This window comes from Eimeria necatrix, genomic scaffold, assembly GCF_000499385.1.
Source record: "Eimeria necatrix Houghton genomic scaffold, Enh_scaff705, whole genome shotgun sequence".
Classification (NCBI taxonomy): domain Eukaryota; phylum Apicomplexa; class Conoidasida; order Eucoccidiorida; family Eimeriidae; genus Eimeria; species Eimeria necatrix.
This window is the reverse complement of record NW_013654533.1, coordinates 1-18,425: the sequence shown is the minus strand read 5'-3', so window position 1 is coordinate 18,425 and position 18,425 is coordinate 1. Positions and strand designations below refer to the sequence as shown.

The 18,425-nt window shown below is 56.7% G+C and overlaps 5 protein-coding genes across 5 annotated transcripts; 1 reads left to right on the top strand and 4 right to left on the bottom strand.

The window, feature by feature from the left end:
• Positions 1 to 271: 271 nt before the first annotated feature.
• ENH_00072070 (hypothetical protein, conserved) lies at positions 272 to 2,132 on the bottom strand (the record flags this gene model as incomplete). The annotated part of the gene is made up of 4 exons (XM_013582652.1): positions 272 to 411; positions 829 to 1,116; positions 1,588 to 1,843; positions 2,073 to 2,132. 4 exons carry the CDS (start codon positions 2,130 to 2,132, stop codon positions 272 to 274), a joined length of 744 nt encoding a protein of 247 aa, XP_013438106.1.
• A 1,171-nt stretch (positions 2,133 to 3,303) lies between these two features.
• On the top strand, positions 3,304 to 3,603 carry ENH_00072060 (hypothetical protein; the record flags this gene model as incomplete). The annotated part of the gene is made up of 1 exon (XM_013582651.1): positions 3,304 to 3,603. One exon carries the CDS (start codon positions 3,304 to 3,306, stop codon positions 3,601 to 3,603), a length of 300 nt encoding a protein of 99 aa, XP_013438105.1.
• A 1,308-nt stretch (positions 3,604 to 4,911) lies between these two features.
• ENH_00072050 (hypothetical protein, conserved) lies at positions 4,912 to 7,035 on the bottom strand (the record flags this gene model as incomplete). Its single annotated transcript, XM_013582650.1, has 4 exons — positions 4,912 to 5,004; positions 5,555 to 6,022; positions 6,229 to 6,285; positions 6,427 to 7,035. The coding sequence occupies 4 exons, from the start codon at positions 7,033 to 7,035 to the stop codon at positions 4,912 to 4,914; spliced, it is 1,227 nt and encodes a 408-aa protein (XP_013438104.1).
• Positions 7,036 to 9,967: 2,932 nt separating this feature from the next.
• ENH_00072040 (Serpin B6, related) lies at positions 9,968 to 11,623 on the bottom strand (the record flags this gene model as incomplete). Its single annotated transcript, XM_013582649.1, has 1 exon — positions 9,968 to 11,623. The coding sequence occupies one exon, from the start codon at positions 11,621 to 11,623 to the stop codon at positions 9,968 to 9,970; it is 1,656 nt and encodes a 551-aa protein (XP_013438103.1).
• A 2,247-nt stretch (positions 11,624 to 13,870) lies between these two features.
• ENH_00072030 (transducin beta-like protein 1 (TgTBL1), putative) lies at positions 13,871 to 18,424 on the bottom strand (the record flags this gene model as incomplete). Its single annotated transcript, XM_013582648.1, has 7 exons — positions 13,871 to 14,048; positions 14,548 to 14,691; positions 15,085 to 15,159; positions 15,574 to 15,692; positions 15,929 to 16,341; positions 16,914 to 17,382; positions 18,117 to 18,424. Coding segments are annotated over 7 exons (1,706 nt in total), but the record flags the coding sequence as incomplete, so codon positions are not given.
• Between the last annotated feature and the right edge of the window lies 1 nt (position 18,425).

Genomic DNA, 18,425 nt, shown 5'->3' with positions numbered 1-18,425 from the left:
GGGGGAGGGGAGAGGGAGGGGAAGGGGAGCAGCAGCAGCGGTGGGGGGGAGGGAAGGAGGGGAAGGCAAAAGGAAGCAGCAGCAGCAGCAGCAGCAGCAGCAGCAGCAGCAGCAGCAGCAGAAGAGTCTTTTTTGAGTTAATTTCTTCTCTTTGGATTCGTTTCTTTTCGAATTAGTTTCTTCTTTTTGAATTAATTTCTTCTTTTTGAATTAAGTTCTTCTTTTTGGACTTTAATTTCTTCTTTTTTGGATTAATTTAATTAATTTCTTTTTAAATTAATTTATTTTTCTTTTTCATTTCCACTTTACCTGCAACTATTTTGTGCACGGAAATATAAGGCGCATGCAGCACCACCCCCCCCACCAAGATGCCTTCCTTCAAAACCTCAGCAGCAAGGTGAGCAGCAGGGCCTGCAGCAGCAGCAGCAGCAGCAGCAGCGGCAGCAGCGGCAGCAGCGGCAGCAGCAGCAGCAGCAGCAGCAGCAGCGGCAGCAGCGGCAGCAGCGGCAGCAGCAGGGAAGCAATCAGTTCTTTTGCTTCTTTGTCGGGAGAGCATGCGAAATAATCAACTAGCGAAATTCGCGGCGAAACAGCAGCAGCAGCAAAGGCAGCAGCAGCAGCAAAGGCAGCAGCAGCAGCAAAGGCAGCAGCAGCAGCAGCTAAAGCACTAAAAGCCTGCAACAGCAACAAAAGCAGCAACAGCGGAAGCCGCCACAGCCACAGCAGCAGCCACAGCAGCCACAGCAGCCACAGCAGCAGCCACAGCAGCAGCAGCAGCAGCAGCAGCAGCCACAGCAGCAGCAGCAGCAGCAGCAGCAGCAGCAGCACCTGTGCCAATGGATCTGCCGAAGCAAATGATGTTGGCGGGAGAAACTCCCAAAGAAAGCAGCAGATTAAAAGCAGCTCGGCCCCACAAGTTGATGGTGTCGCTGACGCTGGCCCGGACTCTCCTGCTGCTGCTTGCTGCTGCTGCTGCTGCTGCTGCTGCTGCTGCTGCTGGCGTTGCTGCTGCAGCAAGTCCGTACCCAGGGTACTCTATGGCCAAACAGTGACACTCCAAAAACGCCCCCAAAATCTCCAGCTCTTCTCTTATGTGCCCCAAGTCGCAGGAATTGCCTGCAACTCACACACAGCTAGCTAGCTAGCTAGCTAGCTGGCTGGCTAGCTGGCTGGCTAGCTAGCTGGCTAGCTAGCTAGCTAGCTAGCTAGCTGGCTAGCTGGCTAGCTGGCTAGCTAGCTGAGTAGCTGGCTAGCTATCTGGCCAGCTATCTGGCTAGCTAGCTGGCTAGCTATCTGCCTAGCTAGCTGGCTAGCTATCTGCCTAGCTAGCTGGCTAGCTATCTGCCTAGCTAGCTGGCTAGCTATCTGACTAGCTAGCTGGCTAGCTATCTGCCTAGCTAGCTGGCTAGCTATCTGACTAGCTAGCTGGCTAGCTAACTGGCTAGCTAGCTAGCTAGCTGGCTAGCTATCTGCCTAGCTAGCTGGCTAGCTAGCTAGCTGGCTAGCTAGCTAGCTGGCTAGCTAACTGGCTAGCTAGCTAGCTAACTGGCTAGCTAGCTAGCTAGCTGGCTAGCTGTGGGGCCTCACCGTGCCAGTAGAGCAGCACATATTTGGCCTTGCCGCTGGGGGCGGGAATGAAGCAGGCGGGAAAGCTGCTGCTGCTGCTGTGGCGGTTTCGCTGCACCTCGAGGTCAATGGGAGCAGCAGCAGCAGCAGCAGCAGCAGCAGCAGCAGCAGGAGCAGCAGCAGCAGCAGCAGGAGAGGACCGCGCCGGGGACGGGTTGCTGCTGGGAGCAGCAAGAGCCTCCGAAATCCACAGAAGACCCGGCAGCGACTCGTCGTACTGCAAACCACAAACCCTTAACCCTAAACCCTAAACCCTAAACCCTAAACCCTAAACCCTAAACCCTGGAGAGAATGACTCCTCCTAAACCCTCAGCCGCTGCATCTAAAGCTGCGACTCAAGGCGGCTGCTTCTTCAGGGATATCTTCTCACAAACTAGAGTTTGGGGAGTGAGGTTAGGGTTTAGGGTTTAGGGTTTAGGGTTTAGGGTTTAGGGTTTAGGGTTTACAGAGCATTCAGGGGAGGGGAAGAGAATGGTCTCCCCGAGGGTGCTGCCTCCTGCTCCCATTTTCTCGGGGTACGTACACCTCAAATATGCTGCTGCTGCTGTTGCTGCTGCTGCTGCTGCTGCTGCTGCTGCTGCTACTGAAGCCGGCGCTGTTGCTGCAGCAGCTGCTATCACTGCTGCTGCTGCTGCTGTTGCTGCTGCTGGTGAAAGGGTCGCCGTGATTTAGGACAAAGACGAGAGGCTTCAAAATATGCACACGGGACTTGTGCTGCTGCTATTGCTGCTGCTGCTGCTGTTGCTGCTGCTGCTGCTGCTGCTGCTGCTGCTGCAGCGAACGCCTGGGTTTGTTTAGCAGCTACTTCCGCTGCTCACTAATGGACTTGATACATCCAGAATCAGCTGCTGCTGCTGCTGCTGTTGCTGCTGCTGTCGCTGCTGTCGTGTGTAGGGGGTCAAAGTTCACTGAAGATGGTCGCTCAGTTGCTGCAGCAGCAGCAGCAGCAGCAGTTGCTGCTGCTGCTGCTGCACTTGCTGTTGCTGCGGCCGGTGTAACCGTTGGCGTTGCTGCAATCTTTTTTACGCGTCGCTGTTCTGTCGCTGCTGCTGCTGCTGCTGCTGCTGCTGCTGCAGTTGCTGCTGCTGGCTGCAGGCGCTCCCTCGCGCCCGTGGTGCTGCAGCTTGCGTCTTCTGCAGCAGCAGCAGCAGCAGCATGAACTGAAGTGTATGTACACCTGAAAACCAAATAAAGCTCTAAATCCAACTGCTGTTTTCAGGTGTACGTACACCCCAGGGCCGGTGGACCGGTGCGGTCGCCGCGGTGTCTGTGTGCTGCGACGTGCACAGCCCTAAACCCTAAACCCTAAACCCTAAACCCTAAATACGCCACATGAATAATTATTAAACCAAATAAACAGCTTCTTCACAGCGGCGCAGCGGCTGCGGCGGCAGCAGCTGCAGCAGCAGTTGCTGCTGCCGCAGCAGCTGCGCCGCCGCCGCCGGCGCAGCAGCAGCTCAGCTGCTGCTGCAGCAGCAGCTGCTGCTGTTGCTGCTGTAGCAGCTGCTGCTGCCGTCTCTCCTACTACTGGTTTGTGTTTTGTAGCTGCAGCAACGAAGGAATACAAGCCCCAAACCCTAAACACGAAACCCTAAACCCTAAACCCTAAACCCTAAACCCTAAGTTCCCTGTCGCAGACCAGCAGCTAAGAAGAACCCTAAAGAAAAACTGCGCCAAATGGCTCGGTGGTTTCGCTCCCACATAAACTGCTGCAGCAGCAGCTGCTGCAGCTGCTGCAGTAGCAGCTGCAGCAGCAGAAGCTGCAGGCAGCAGGAGCAGCAACTCCAGCAGGGGCAACAGCTGCAGCAGCAGCAACTCCAGCAGCAGCAACAGCTGCAGCAGCAGAAGCTGCAACTGCAGAAGCTGCAGCAGCAGCAACAGTTGCAGCAGCAAAAGCTGCCTATTAAGCAAAAGCTGGAGCCGCAGCAGCAGCTACTGCTGCCAACGGCGCGCCGTCGGCGCCTCTCTACATTCTAGGGTTTAGGGTTTAGGGTTTAGGGTTTAGGGTTTAGGAAGTCTGCTGCTGCAGTCTTTTGCTGCAGGCTTTCTTCGAAGGTTTTTGCTGCTCGCATCTTGGGGTGTATGTACACCCCAAGCTTTGCTGGGTGCTTTTGTTCATCTTTTGTTTTTAAAATAATTAAAAATTAAATCTAAAACATTAAAAAGACAATAAACCCTTTTGTGTCTTCCTGGCTAGCCAAACCCTAAACCCTAAACCCTAAACCCTAAACCCTAAACCCTAAACTCCCTGGCAGGCGGCCTACACAGCGCACACTGAAGGGTTTAGGGTTTAGGGTTTGCAGCAAAGCTGTGCTGCCGATTTGTAGCTTCTCAGGGTTTGAGCGCTGAAATAAGCTTTGGGGTTTACGGAGGGTTTAGGGTTTAGCTAGGGTTTAGGGTTTAGCGAGGGTTTGGCGTCTAGGAAGGGTTTAGGGTTTAGCCAGGGTTTAGGGTTTAGCCAGAGTTTAGGCCTGAGGGTTCAAGGCCTAGCTAGGGTTTGGGGTTTAGCCAGCGCCTAGGGTTTAGCTAGGGCTTAGGGTCTAGCCAGGGCTAGGGTTTTACCTAGGGTTTAGGGTTTAGGGTTTAGGGTTTAGGGTTTGGGGCAAACAGGCGGCCCCACAGCCCCCCAACGTTTCTTTTGCGTTTTTGCAAAAGTGCGAAAAGAACCAAAGAGCCGCAGCCAGCTGTCTGTACACTCCAGTGGGAGTCCAGCGAGTTCACCGGGCCCCACAGTCAGCAGCAGCAGCAGCAGCAGCAGCAGCAGCAGCAGCAGCAGCAGCAGCAGCAGCAGCAGCAGCAGCAGCAGAACATGGATGCATGCGAGAGAGCGGGGTGGAGCTAGGGTTTAGGGTTAGGGTTTCGGGTTAGGGTTTCGAATTAGGGTTTGGGGTTAGGGCTTAGCTAGCTTATAGGATCAGGGTTTAGAATTGAGACCTAGGGTTTAGGGTTTAGGGTTTAGGGTTTAGGGTTTAGGGTTTGGGACCTGTTGGTCGAGCAGCACTGCAGCGCCGCGCGTTTTAATTTGCAGCCGCCGGGGAGTCAAAGAGAAGAGAACATCTGTAGCTTTAAGACCTGCAGCAAAACACTTTTTTTATTTTTAATTTGTTTTCTCTTTTCTCTTTTTCCCTGCTGCAGCAGCAGCAGCTGCTGCTGCTGCTGCTGCAGCAGCAGCAGCTGCTGCTGCTGCTGCTGTGCTGCTGCTGTTGTGCGGCTGCTGCTGTGCTGCCGCTGCGGCGATGTTGCTGCTGCTGCTGCTGTGTTGCTGCTGATGCTATGCTGTTGCTGCTATGCTGTTGCTGCTGCTGTGCTGCTGCTGCTGTTGCTATGCTGCTGCTGCTGCTGCTGCTGTGCTGCTGCTGCTGCTGCTATTTTTCTTACCTGTGGGGAGAGGAAGCCACAAGTGCAGCGACTGCAGGTCCTCAGCCCAGCACAACCTGTCCATACACCCGAAGCCCCAAAATTTCTAGGGTTTAGGGTTTAGGGTTTAGGGTTTAGGGTTTAGGTTTGCTGCTGCCCAGCTAGTTTCCATAGCAGCTTCGATCGCGTATAGACGCAGAGCGCAGCAGCAGCAGCAACAGACACAGCGCCAGCAGCAGACACAACAGCATAGCAGCAGCAGCAGCAACAACAACACAGTAGCAGCAGCAGACACAGCAGCAGCAGCAGACACAGCAGCGGCGGCGGAAATAGCAACAGCAGCAGCAGCAGCAGCAGCAGCACAGTGGCAGCAGCAGCAGGTAGGGTTTGCTTCCTACTCAAGCTTCGACGGCAGCGTCAACGTTTGCACCTCAAGAGCTCCCACGTTTAGCTCCTGCAGCAGCAGCAGCAGCAGCAGCAGCAGCAGCAGCAGCAGCAGCAGCAGCACGTTGTGTGTGTGGGGTGTCGGTAGAGCTGAGCTGCGCTGCAGCAGACACAGCAGCAGCCCTACCTTCCGCAGCTGCTGCGCTGCAGCAGCAACTTGTCGCAAGGCCTCTGCGTCTCCTTTAATGGGAGGCAGCAAAGCTTTTAAGGACAGCTGCTGCTGCTGCTGCTGCTGCTGCTGCTGCTGCTGGTCTCGTTCGAGTTCTTCCAGCTGCTGCTGCTGCAGGTGCGGCTGCAGGCCCTGCAGCTGCTGCAGCTGCTGCAGTTGCTGCAGCTGCTGCAGTTGCTGCTCGGGGTCCTCCGAGGCTGCTTCTTTCTGGAGCTGCTGCAGCTTCTCGAGCTCCTGCTGCAGCTGCTGCTGCTGCTGCTGCTGCTGCTGGCTGTTCAGCAGCTCGTGAGATACTCCCCGGATAGCAGCAGCAACTTGCTGCGCCCTTTGTGGGGCTGTCTTGGCCACCTCTAGGGGGCTGCGGCCCTCCAGCCCCGAAGCAGCAAATGCTGCTGCTTCTTTTGCTGCTGCTGCTTCGGACTCCCGCTGCGCACACAGCAGCAGCAGCAGCAGCAGCAGCAGCAGCAGCAGTTGTTGCACGATCTAGCAGCTGTTGTCTCAGAAGGTACCGTCTAGGCGGTTTCGCCTGCTGCTGCTGCTGCTGCAACTGCTGCGTCATTTGGCGCTGCAGTTGCTGCTGCTGCTGCTGCTGCTGCTGTTGTTGCTGCTGCTGCTGAAGTATTGCTGCTTACTTCAATTTTCTCTAGAGCTTCTGTACCTGCAGCCCCGAACTCTCCTTCTCGAATGCTCTGTAGGAGCAGCTGCAGCAGCAGCAGCAGCAGCAGCAGCACACACAGCAGCAGCAACTCAGGCAGCAGCTTCAGCCAGCTGCAGCAGCTGCAGCAGCTAAGCAGCTAAAAAGGGTACTAAACCCCGAAGGGGGCCCCTACATCGTACAGGTGGGGGCCCCCCTCTCCGGGCCCTTCTGCTGCTCGCTGCAGCAGCAAATTGAGGCGTTCACTGAAGGGAGAAGAAGGCATTGCTGCTTCAGCAGCAGCAGCAGCAGCAGCAGCTTCCTGCTGCTGCTGCTGCTGCTGCAGCAGCTCGTCCTGCTCCTGTAGCTGCTTCAACAGCTGCTGCTGCTCCTGCAGCTGCTCCTGCGAAAGGGGAGCAGCAAACGACTCTGCTGCTGCTGCTGCTGCTGCTGCTGCGCTGCTGCAGCCCTCAGGCATCAGCAGCTGGTTCAGCTTCTGCAGCTCCTTCTCCACAGACTGCAGCAAAGGAGATACATTCGACATCAACGGGGGGCCCCCTTGGGGCCCCTGGGGGCCCGCTGGGGGCCCCTGGGGGCCCCCTTGGGGCCCCTGGGGGCCCCCTTGGGGCCCCTGGGGGCCCCCTTGGGGCCCCTGGGGGCCCCGTGGGGGCCCCTGGGGGCCCCCCGAGGGTCTTAGGGGGCCCCCAGGGGGTCCTAGGGGGCCCCCAGGGGGTCCTAGGGGGCCCCCAGGGGGCCGCTCCCCTGCTGCAGCAGCAACTGGGGGGCCCCCCAGTGGGGCCCCCATGGGACCCTTGGGGGCCCCTAAAGGGTCTAGGGGGCCCCCAGTGCATGCAGAATGCAGCAGGGGGGGCCCCCTGGGTCTTAGAAAAGAGGGGCCCCTGGGGGGCCCCCCTGAAGCGGGGAGTCTCCAGGAAGCAGCAGCAGCAGCTAGGGGCCCCCCGGGGGCCTTTTGCATGCACAGGAGAGCCCCAGAGGCGCTGCTGCTGCTGCAGCTCAGCAGCAGCAGCAGAGAACGGGGAGCTTGGAATTTCATGGCAGCGGCAGAGGCCACAAGGATCTAAGCAGCTAGAAAGAAGCAGCTGCTGCTTCTGCTGCTCTTGCTGCTGCTGCTGCTGCTGCAGCAGCAGCAAGAGCAGACACACTGGTGAGGACTCGGCCAGAGATGGAAGCAGCAGCAGCAAATGAATTCCTCTCCAACTTAAATAACTAAAATAATAAAAATAAATTAAATAATTCCCAAAATCTCTCCAACTTAAATAACTAAAATAATAAAAATAAATTAAATAATTCCCAAAATTTATTTATTTAAAATACAACAAATCAACTTAAAAGCCAGCAGACGCAAATTTCATAACAGGGGGCCCCCTGGGGGCCCCCTGGGGGGCCCCCCCGGGGGCCCCCAGGGGGGCCCCCTGGGGGCCCCCTTGGGGGCCCCCCTGGTGACCCCGGGGGCCCCCAGGGGGCCCCCAAGGAGCTTCTTTGGGCCCCTAGGGGGCCCCCGGGCCCGGGGGGCTCCCGGAGGTCCCCCGGGGACAAACGACGGACATAAATTCTTCACACTGTTGGCCTGAAGTGTGGGGAAAGAAAAGGTAGCAGCAGCAGCAGCAGCAGCAGCAGCAGCAGCAGGTGGAGGGGAGCAGCAGCAAACCCCAATGACAAGCGGCGAGATAACTGAGGGATTAAAACTAGGGTTTAGGGTTTACAGAACTACGCCTAGGGTTTAGCTGCACAGGCATAGCTAGTTAGGGTTTAGGGTTTGGCCAGCTAGGGTTTAGGGTTTGCGAATCACTGCCGCTGTGTAAACCCTAAACCCTAAACCACTTTTATTGCTGCGCTTCCCAAACCCTAAACCCTAAACCACTTTTACTGGTGCGTTTCCCAAACCCTAAACCCTAAATGCTGTATGCTATATGCTATAAACCCTAACTAAACCCGAACCCCCCAAACTCTTTCTCCAAACCCCAAACCCTAAACCCTCGAGAAGGCCAGCCACAAACCCTAAACCCTAGACCCCTAAACCCTAGACCCCCAAACCCTAAACCCTCAAAAAAAGCCCCAAAAGGCTCTTCATTTGCTTCGGTTTATAAACCCCCAAGAGTTCACTCAGTCACAGGGTCTATAGGCAGCTAGCTAGCCAGAGCTAGCTATAGCTAGCCAGAGCTAGCTATAGCTAGCCACAGCTAGCTGTAGCTAGCCACAGCTAGCTACAGCTAGCCGTAGCTAGCCGCAGCCACGTACATCTAGAAACAGCCAGCCACAGTTTGCCACAGCCAGCCGTAGCTAGCCGCAGCTAGCCACAGCTAGCCGGAGCAGGCAATGTCTAGCAACTAGCCACAACTAGCCACAGCTAGCTGCAGCTAGCCACAGCTAATCCCCCACACAGCCCATGGCCAGCAGCTAGCCCCAGGAGCCCTGTGACTTGCCACAGGATCCCGCCCCCTGCTGCAGCAGCAGCTTGCTGCAGCAGCAGCTTGCTGCAGCAGCAGCTTGCTGCAGCAGCAGGAGCGGTTCTGGGGATATTTGGGGTGTCCGTACAGCTCAGTGTTTCGGCATTGTTGGATTTGTCAAAGTGAAGAAAGAAATGAAGAAAAAATATATATATATATATATAAGACTCTTTAGATATATATATATATGTATATATGTATATATGAATATATGTATGTATACATGTATAGTGTTTCGGGTGTACATACACCTCGCGTGCACTGGCAATAACATTGCATTTCCAAATGCGCCTTTTCCGTTTTTTGCGATTTTACCTTTTGAAAGCAACACAAATAAAATGAATTTGATTAAATTAATTATATTTTGGATTTAAATGCAATTAAAACCATTTGGAAACGTTGAGAAAAGACCTTTGCACAACTCTTTTCGAAGATGCATGCGCGAGTCCGCAGACAACGACAGGGGCATTTGCAAATTCCGATCTTGGACAAAGAAAGCAAGGCAGTCCAACACATCAGAGTGCATTAAATTAATTTCATAAAATGAATAAATACATTTAAATGCATTTGCGCGAAGAAGCCGCGTTCTTGGGGTGTACGTACACCCCAGCCCGCCGCGAGAGCCGCGACCTCGGGTGTACGTACACCCCAGCACGGCGCATGCAGATAAAGCCCTTCTTTGCAAAAGATGGAAACACAAAACAGAAATATATTTATTTGGCAATAAATACATTTCTAAACAATAAATGTATTTTTAAAAGCATTAAGTCCACATCGGAGCGGCCTGTGCTTTCGCGCAGGCGCTGCACCGGGTGTACGTACACCTCACAATTGCATGCATCCCCAAGACCCACAAATGCACTTCTCACATTTCTTTTCTTTTGCATTTCCATTTCTTTTGCATTTCTTTTCTTTTGCATTTCCACTTCTTTGCATTTCACATTTCCTGGGGCCAAAAACGGCCCCCGGGAGACGGCTCTTCCTGCTGCTGCTGCTGCTGCTGCTGGTTTTCTTTGAACAAACGCAGCAGCAGCAGCAGCCACTCCGTTGCAGCAGCATACCTGCGACACCCAGCCACCCCTCCAGCTAGCCAGCTAGCTACCCAGCTAGCTAGCTAGCTAGCCAGCTAGCTAGCTAGCTAGCTGGCCAGCCAGGCGGCGTCGTGCGGTGCTTCCGCCGCAGCAACAGCGGCCGTGGCTCCCGTGCCCCCCGCGCGCCGCCGCTGCTGCTGCAGCAGCAGCAGCAGCAGCAGCAGCAGCAGCAGCAGCATCACTCTCCGAGGCAGCTGACTCTGCCCGCGAAGAGCACCACGTCACTCTCTCCGCCGCCGCACATGCTGTGCTGCTGCTGGAAGTACTTGTGCTGCTGCAGTCCGTTGCTGCTCTTGAAGTCCAGCAGCCGAACTTCGAAGAGAAAAGGCCGGTCGACTTTGACTTGCTGCAGCTGCTGCTGCTGCTGCAGTCCCGCGCCGTCTGCAACAAGTGCTGCTGTTGCTGCTGCTGCTTCCACCCCGTTCTCATCAACAGCAATAAACGCTGCATGCAGCAGCCTCGAGAGCGACAGCAGCGGGGATCCGATCCCAGAAAAAGCCCCTCCTTCCCACAACTTCGGAGACACTCCGAGCTGCTGCAGCAGCTGCAGCACATCCATCTGGTTTGCTGCTGCTTCCAGCTTGAACTTGGGCACAAACAGCTGCACGCGCTGCTCCGAGGGGCCCCCGGGGGCCCCCCGGGGGGCCCCCCCGGGGGCCCCCAGGGGGGCCCCCAGGGGGGCCCCCTCCTTGCACTGGTCCACGAGCTGCTGCAGCAGCAAAGGATTGGACTCTGCCATTTTTTCGAAAGTTTTGAAGTCTTGAGGAATATAAAAGAAGACAAAAGCCCCGGGATAGTTCAAAGGCAACCCCACAACTGTCACGTCTTGCTGCTGCAGCAGCAGCAGCTGGTGCTGCAGCAGCGTTTGCTGCATGTAGTCCACTTGCGTTGTACGTACACCTGAAGGAGTCAAGCTCAAGAAAGGGCCTTTCTCTGTTTCCGAAAAAGAGTCCAACCATCCGGCTTTGAAATAAATGGCATTTAAAAGAATTAATTTCGTAATATCATCTTCTGAAAATAAATCTGTTATTCTGTTTTTTGTTGCTGCAGCAAGCCGCGCGTTCAGCATTGCTGCTGCTGCTGCTGCACTCTCTGCTTGGAGTGTATATACACCCGGATGCCCCAGCTGCTCAGCCACCCGCTGCTCGAAAGCAGCAAAGCCCGGCTGCTGCTGCAGCGAAGGATCAGCAAAGACTTCGGAAACAACTTGCAAAGTTGCTGCTCCCCCCTCATCCTCCTGCTGCTGCTGCTGCTGCTGCTGCTGCTGCTGCTGCTGCTGCTGCTGGTGCCACATGCGCTGCCGCCGCCGCCGCCGCCGCTCTTCGTCTTCCTGCAGCTGGTAGCTGTGGGAGACGGACTGCAGCCGCATCAGCCCCGAGAGCTGCGGGCTTCTCCTGCTGCTGCTGCTGCTGCTGCTGCTGCTGCTGCTGCTGTCGGCGCCCAGAGTGTGGTAAGCAGCAGCAGACAGCGACAGCAGCGGCTGCAGCGTTTGCTGCACGTCGGGTGTCACTGCTTCTTCAAGAAGAGCCAAAACAGCAAAGATAGAGTGGGGAGAAAAGACAAAGTTTGGTCTAAGATTTGTTGGAAATGCTGCTGCTGCTGCTGCCAGCATGCTGCCGCAAGGCGCTGCAGCAACAGTGCCTGGCAGCGTTGCTGCTGCAGCGCCGGCTCCCTCGCCTGCTGCTGCTGCTGCTGCTGCAGCGGGAACTGCCACGGGCATGGGGGGCGGCTCGTCAGAGGCCCCCGCCAGCTGCAGCAGCTGCAGCAGCTGCAGCAGCAGCAGCAGCAGCGGCAGCTGCGCGCCCAGCAACAGGCAGCACGCCCAGCGCCCCATCGTGCGTCCGCGCAGCGCTGAAAGCCTAAAAGACAACAAAAAAACGAAATTAAAAGATTAATTTGCTGCTTTTATTTCGGAAATTTAAAGTGCTGCGCAGCAGCAGCTGCCCTCGCGCGCAAACGGCGAGAAGAGAGCAGCAGCAGCAGCACCACCACCACCCCCACCGCGCCACTGCAGCAGCAGCGCAGCAGCAGCAGCAACCCTCCGCCCGCTCTTCTTTCTAATTTTCCCCAAAAAACCAATTAATGTTCTTCCATTTTTAATTCTTTTTTTCTTTTTAACTCTTTTTTGCGGCTACCAGCTTTAAAACTGCTGCTGCTGCTGCCACCAGCGCCGCCGCGAGCGGCGTGGGGGGTGCGCCTTGCGCAGCTGCAGCGGCGACGCCTGCTGCTGCTGCTGCTGCTGCTGCTGCTGCTGCAGCAGCAAGCAGCTCTATGTACTCGCGACAGCCGAGTTGCTGCAGCGCTACTCTTCAAGACAAGCACCAACAGCGCGGTTGAGGGCCTGGGGGGCCGCCAGCGGGCTAAACAGCACTAGCAGCAGCAGCAGCAGCAGCAGCAGCAGCAGCAGCAGCTGTTACAGCTAGCGTGGATCCCTTGAAAGGCTATTTTTAGCTGTGGTAATAGATTTAAATTTAGATCAAGTTCTTCTTCTTATTTAGATGGACTTTCCTTTGCTGCTATGCTTCCTAGAGAACGAGGTCACTGCTGCTGCTGCTGCTGCTGCTGCTGCTGCTGCTGCTGCTGCTGGACCACCTGAGCGCTGGCTGCTGCTGAGACACTTCAGTGAGCGGCCCCAGCAGCAGCAAAACGCTGCAGCAGCAGCAGGAAGCAGCCTCTAAGTCTATTCCCCTGCAGCAGCAAGTGTGTATATCTAGCTGCTGGGGCCTCAGCAGCTAGATATATATATACGGCTCCAGCGCCCCTAGGGTTTAGGGTTTAGGGTTTAGGGTTTAGGGTTTGTTGCACCTTTTGCTTACTTTAGTGCTCATATTTTGCTTTTTTATGCGTTTTTTGGGGACTCCGCCGTGTCCTGCGGGAGAAGGGTTTAGGGTTTAGGGTTTGAGGCGCTGCAGCAGCTGCTGCAACCACCAAAGTAGGGTTTAGGGTTTAGGGTTTGGCAGCCAAATGTAGGGTTTTGAAACCCCCTGCTGCGGGGGACCACCCCACACCTGGGGGCCCCCCAGCTGTGGGGTTTTAAACCCGAAAACCCCACACGATCCCACACGATCCCACACGATCCCAGAAGACCCCACACGATCCCACACGATCCCACACGATCCCAGAAGACCCCACACGATCCCAGACGATCCCAGAGGGTCCCAGGCGATCCCAGGGCTGCAGTTTGAGGGTTTAGGGGCTGCGCAGAAACCCTTGGCCCTAAACCCTAAACCCTCGAGCCCAAACCCTAAACCCTAAAGTGGAAACCCTAAACCCTCAAGCAGCAAAAACCCTAAACCCCAGTTGGGAACCCTAGGCGTGCAGCCACAAACCCTAAACCCTCGTCTGTAAACCCTAAACCCTTCAACCCCAAACCGCTCTCTAGGGACGCTTCACACTGTAAACCCTAAACCCTAGAATGCAAACCCTAAACCCTAAAGTGTAAACCCTAAACCCTAAGTGCAAACTCTAAACCCCGCAAGAGAGAAACGCGAAAGCTAGGAGGCCCCAGGCCCTCTCGCTGCTTCGCATCTGCTGTCGCACTCGGCCGCCTGCTGCTGCTGCTGCTGCTGCTGCGGTTGCTGCTGCTGCTGTTGCTGCTGCTGCTGCGGTCTCTTCTGAGCTTTCCTTATCTAAGCAGCAGCTGGAGCCACAAGCTAGCTAGCTAGCTAGCTGAAGAGTCCACTATGGCTGCAATCTATTGAGTAACTTGCTGCTGCTATGCTGCACCAGCTGCTGCTGCTGCTGCTGCTGCTGCTGCTGCAGCGCGGAGTCTCTTGCTGCTGCGTTTTCAATGGCTTTGCGCAGCCACAAAGTGGATCTGTCTTTAAAATGTTTAAAGGGAGAGTTAAGGCTGCATGTGCCGCCTGCAGCAGCAGCAGCTGCTGCTGCTGCGGGCAGCAGCAGCAGCAGCAACAGCAGCAGTTGCTGCTGCAGATACTGCTGCTGCCGGTGGGATCGCTGCACCGACGTACCTGGGCATAAAACGTCATTGCCGCTGCTGCAGCTGCTGGTGCTGCTGCAGCTGCTGCTGCTGCTGCTGCTGCAGCTACTGCCGCGCTAGTTTCAACTGCTGCTGCTGCAGCTAGTAATACATTAGCTGCTGCCGCTCTTGCTGCTGGCTCTGCTGCTGCACGTCTTGCTGCTGCTGGTCCAGCTGCTGCTGCTGCTGCTGCTTGCTGCCTGTGGGAGGCTTCAAGACGACAGTCTTGCCCATTTGAAAGACATTGTAGGCCAAACAGTCGTGCGTGCTGCGCCAGGTGCTGCAGCAGCAGCAGCAGCAGCAGCAGCAGCAGCAGCAGCAAAAGGCACAAAGAAGCAGGTGAAACAGCAGCAGCAAGGCCGTCAGCTTAAGCCGCAACAGATGCAACAGCAGCACAAATAGCACAGCAGCAGCACCACAAGCGCAGCAGCAGCAGCAAAGACCAACCAGCAGCACAAGAGCAGCAGCAGCAGCAACAGCAGCAACACCACCACTACCACCACCCAAGGCGGCAGCAGCAGCACCACCAGCACACAGCAGCAGCAGCACAAACACCCACAGCAGCAGCAGCACCCACAGCAGCAGCAGCACCCACAGCAGCAGCAGCATCCCCAGCAGCAGCAGCACCCACAGCAGCAGCAGCACCCATAGCAGCAGCAGCACCCACAGCAGCAGCAGCAGCAGCACCCACAGCAGCAGCAGCACCCACAGCAGCAGCAGCACCCACAGCAGCAGCACCCACAGCAGCAGCAGCAGCAGCAGCAGCAGCAGCAGCTCACATGTGGGGAATGACCATTTGGAGGTCGACGTAGCTGGCAATACACTCCAAACTGGGGAGTAGATACACCCGAAGAAAAGAGTCGTAAGTGCCAACAGCAACTTTGCTGCCGTCGCGGCTCACCCGCAGACTCGTGGGGGGGTGGCTGCAGCACGCGCACGCAAACCCTAATTTAGGGTTTAGGGTTTAGGGTTTGGGGTTTGCGGGCTGCTGCGGGGAAGGAAGCCAAGCACTCGCAGAAGCAGCGGCTAGGGTTTAGCACTTGAGAGCGCTCCATGGATGCGGCAAAAGAAGCATTCGAAAACTAGGGTTTAGGGTTTAGGGTTTAGGGTTTAGGGTTTGGAAGAGGAGAGGCCTCCTTGGCTGTTGCCCTCCCTTAGAGGTGTTCCGCAGCGCTTGCTGCTGCTGCTGCTGTTGCTGCTGCTGCTGCTGCTAGCCACCACCCAACCGGGGCAGCGGCTACGCACTAGGCTAAACCCTAAACCCTAAACCCTAAACCCTAAACCCTAAACCCTAAACCCTGAACCCTAAACCTTACTCATAGACAATCCGCTTCACGGGTGCTGAAAGCTGCTGCGGATCCCACAGCAGCAGCTGGCTGTCCATTGCGACTCTGCGCAGCAGCACACCACAGCTAGGGTTTAGGGTTTAGGGTTTAGGGTTTAGGGTTTGTAGCACAAAAGAACAGGTTGAACAACAAGCAGCAACAGTACAAATGATAAAAATAAATATAAACACACATAATGAAATATAAATTAAATTAAAATAAAAAGTAAAGGTATAAAAGAGACAAAAAAGAGTAAAAAAAGACTGAAAAATGAGATGAAGGAATTAAAAAAGAATAAAAAGAATTTAAAAAAGAAACAAAAAGACAGGAAAAGGAAACGAGAAAAAAAGGAGAACAAGAAAGATTCAAAAGAGCTGCAGGCAGCGCTGCAGCAGCAGCAGCCAGGTGCTGCGGCTCGCTGCTGCTGCTGCTGCTGCTGCTGCTGCTGCTGCTGCTGCTGCTGCTGCTGCTGCAACGTACGTGAGCAGCAGCTCTTGCTGGTCCTCGGGGCCCCTGTCTCTCCACTCTGCTTTTATAATTGCTTCTCGGTGCCCCCGAAGACACACGGGGGCCCTCGTGGGTTGCTGCAGGTCCCACACCTGCAGCAGCAGCAGCAGCAGCAGCAGCAGCAGCAGCAGCAGCACGGGGCAATTTGGCAGCCGCTAGAGGAGGCAAGCACGAAGAGAGAAGCAAGAAGAAGGACTCGTTAGAAAAGACTAAAATGGACAGTGCTGCCGTTGCTGCTGCTGTTGCTGCTGCTGCTGCTGTTGCCGTTGCTGCTGCTGCTGCTGCTGTTGCTGTTGCTGCTGCTGTTGCTGCTGCTGCTGCTGCTGACCTGGACTACACAGGACGAGTCGACAATGGCGAGGAGCCTTCCCGAAGCGTTCCACCGCAGCGTGGCGACTTCTGCAACAGCTGGCGCTGCTGCTGTTGCTGCTGCTGTTGCTGCTGCTGTTGCTGCTGCTGCGTCTGCTGCTGCGTCTGTTGCCTCCTGCTTCCCCGCTGCAGCAGCAGCAGCAGGGCCGTCAAGGGCGGCCGCCTTATCCGGCGCATCCCCCGCGTCCCCCGCCTCCCTTGCTCCCCCTGCTGCTGCTGCTGCTGCTGCTGCTGCTGCTGCTGCTGCTGCTGCTGCTGTTCTGGGCACTTTTATTTCTGTGCCTCTGTCAACATCCCGCACCAAAACGGCGCCGTCTACAGAGCCAGAAGCCAAAAGGCTGTCGCCGCTCCAGTCCAGGTCAATTACGCCGCCTAGCAGCAGCAGCAGCAGCAGCAGCAGCAGCAGCAGCAGCAGGATGAAGTGCAGCAGCAGCAGCAGCCGAAGCGAGAGGTGCAGAAGCAGCGGCAGCAACGGCAGATGCAGCAGAAGCGGACGGCGCTGCAGCTACGACTGCAGCAGCGAGAACTCCAGCAGATGCAGCAGCGTGAGGTGCAGCAGCAGCAGGAAAAGACGTAGCAGCAAGAGGCAGCAGCAGCAGGAAAAGAAGTAGCAGCAAGAGGCAGCAGCAGCAGGAAAAGACGTAGCAGCAAGAGGCAGCAGCAGCAGGAAAAGACGTAGCAGCAACAGAGGCAGCAGCAGCAGGAAAAGACGTAGCAGCAACAAAGGCAGCAGCAGCAAATGCAGCAAAGGCACCAGGCGCAGCAGCAGCTGCGTGTGCAGCAGCACCATTAGCAGCAGCAGCAGCAGCAGCAGCAGCAACGCACGCACAGACACATGCAACAGCCAAACAGCGACAGCCCCAGCAGCACAACGCAGACGCAGCTACAACAGCAGCAGCAGCAGCAGCAGCAGCAGCAGCAGCAGCAGCAGCAGCAGCACTTACTAGCATGGGAGTAAGAAAGACTCTGTACAAATCGCCAGCCGTGCTGCTCTGCAGCGCCTTGATCGCTTCTGTCGGCGTTTGGACTTGCTGCTGCTGCTGCTGTTGCTGCTGCTGCTGCAGGTTCCTCTGCTGCAGCAGCAGCACCGTCTGCAGCAGCCACCCGCGTGGCTGCTGCTGCTGCCTCTTCGCCCTCCTCCCCCTCAGCAGCTGCCCTTTCCGCGCCCCCCTGCCGCTGCCGCTGCTGCTGCTGCTGCTGCTGCTGCTGCTGCTGCTGCTGCTGCTGCAGGACGTCCCAGACCACGACTTTGCCGTCTGCGCATGCAGCAGCAAGTCTGCTGCCGCTCACCGAAAAGCCCAAACAAATGACAGAAGTGTCACTTGCAAAAAGAGAAGACAGCAGCAAACCTTCGGGGCCCCACAGACACACGGCCCCCGACTCGTAGCCCGTCGCCAGCAGCTGCCCGTCCGGCTGCAGCGCAGCAGCAGCAGCAGCAGCAGCAGCAGCAGCAGCAGCAGCGGCGGGTGGGGCGGCAGGCGCGGCAGCGGGCAGCAGCGCGGGAGCAGGAGTGGCAGCAGCAAACGCGGCGAAACGCGCAGGCGCACCAGCAAAGAATGCCGCAGCAGCAGCAGCAGCAGCGCAAGCAGCAGCAGCACAACGACCAGCAGCAGCAGCAGCAGCAACAGCAGCACACCAACGAGCAGCCTCAGCAGCCACCGCCGCACCTCCACACCCTCACACCGCCACCGCCACAGCCACACCAGCAGCAGTCACACCAGCAGCAGCAGCAACAGCAGCAGCAGCAACAGCAGCAGCAGCAGCAGCAGCAGCAGCAGCAGCAGCACGTACCCTCCAGTGCGCAGAAGAGCCTGGATTGGTGGCCCCAGAAGCAATGGGGGGCCCCGTGAGTTCTTTGAAGGGCCTCAGCTGCTGCCGCCCCTCGAAGGTCAGCGGCAGCCGGTAAAGCCTGGGGGGCCCCACAGCGAAACTGCAGCAGCAGCAGCAGCAGCAGCAGCAGCAGCAATAATGAGCAGCAAAAACAGCAGCAAGCACATGCATTAACAGCCAGCAGCAGCAGCAGCAGCAGCAGCAGCGCATCAGCAGCAAGCCCTCAGCTGCATGCTGCAAAAGCGAATGCAGGCTTAGGCAAAAGCAGCAGCAGCAGCAGCAGCAGTTGCAGCAGCAGCAGCAGCAGCAGGGCTCACTACCCGTTTTTTTCCTCGGGTGGCTTTGTATCCTCCTTTCCTGCATCTGATGGCGGCGGCGAGAGCCTCATCTGCTGCTGCTGCTGCTGCTGCTGCTGCTGTGTCTGTGGCTGCCTCCGCGGGTCCCAGTGCTGCTGCGCAGTTGGCTGCTGCTGCTGCTGCAGCAGCATCTGCTGCTGCTGCTGCTGCTGCCGTTTGCTGCTGCGGGTTCAAGTCCGCGCTGGCGACGCTGCCCCTGCGAGTGAGCCCGCCCTGCTGGTTAACCCCCCCCCCGCCGCCGCCGCTGCTGCTGCTGCTGCTGCTGCTGCT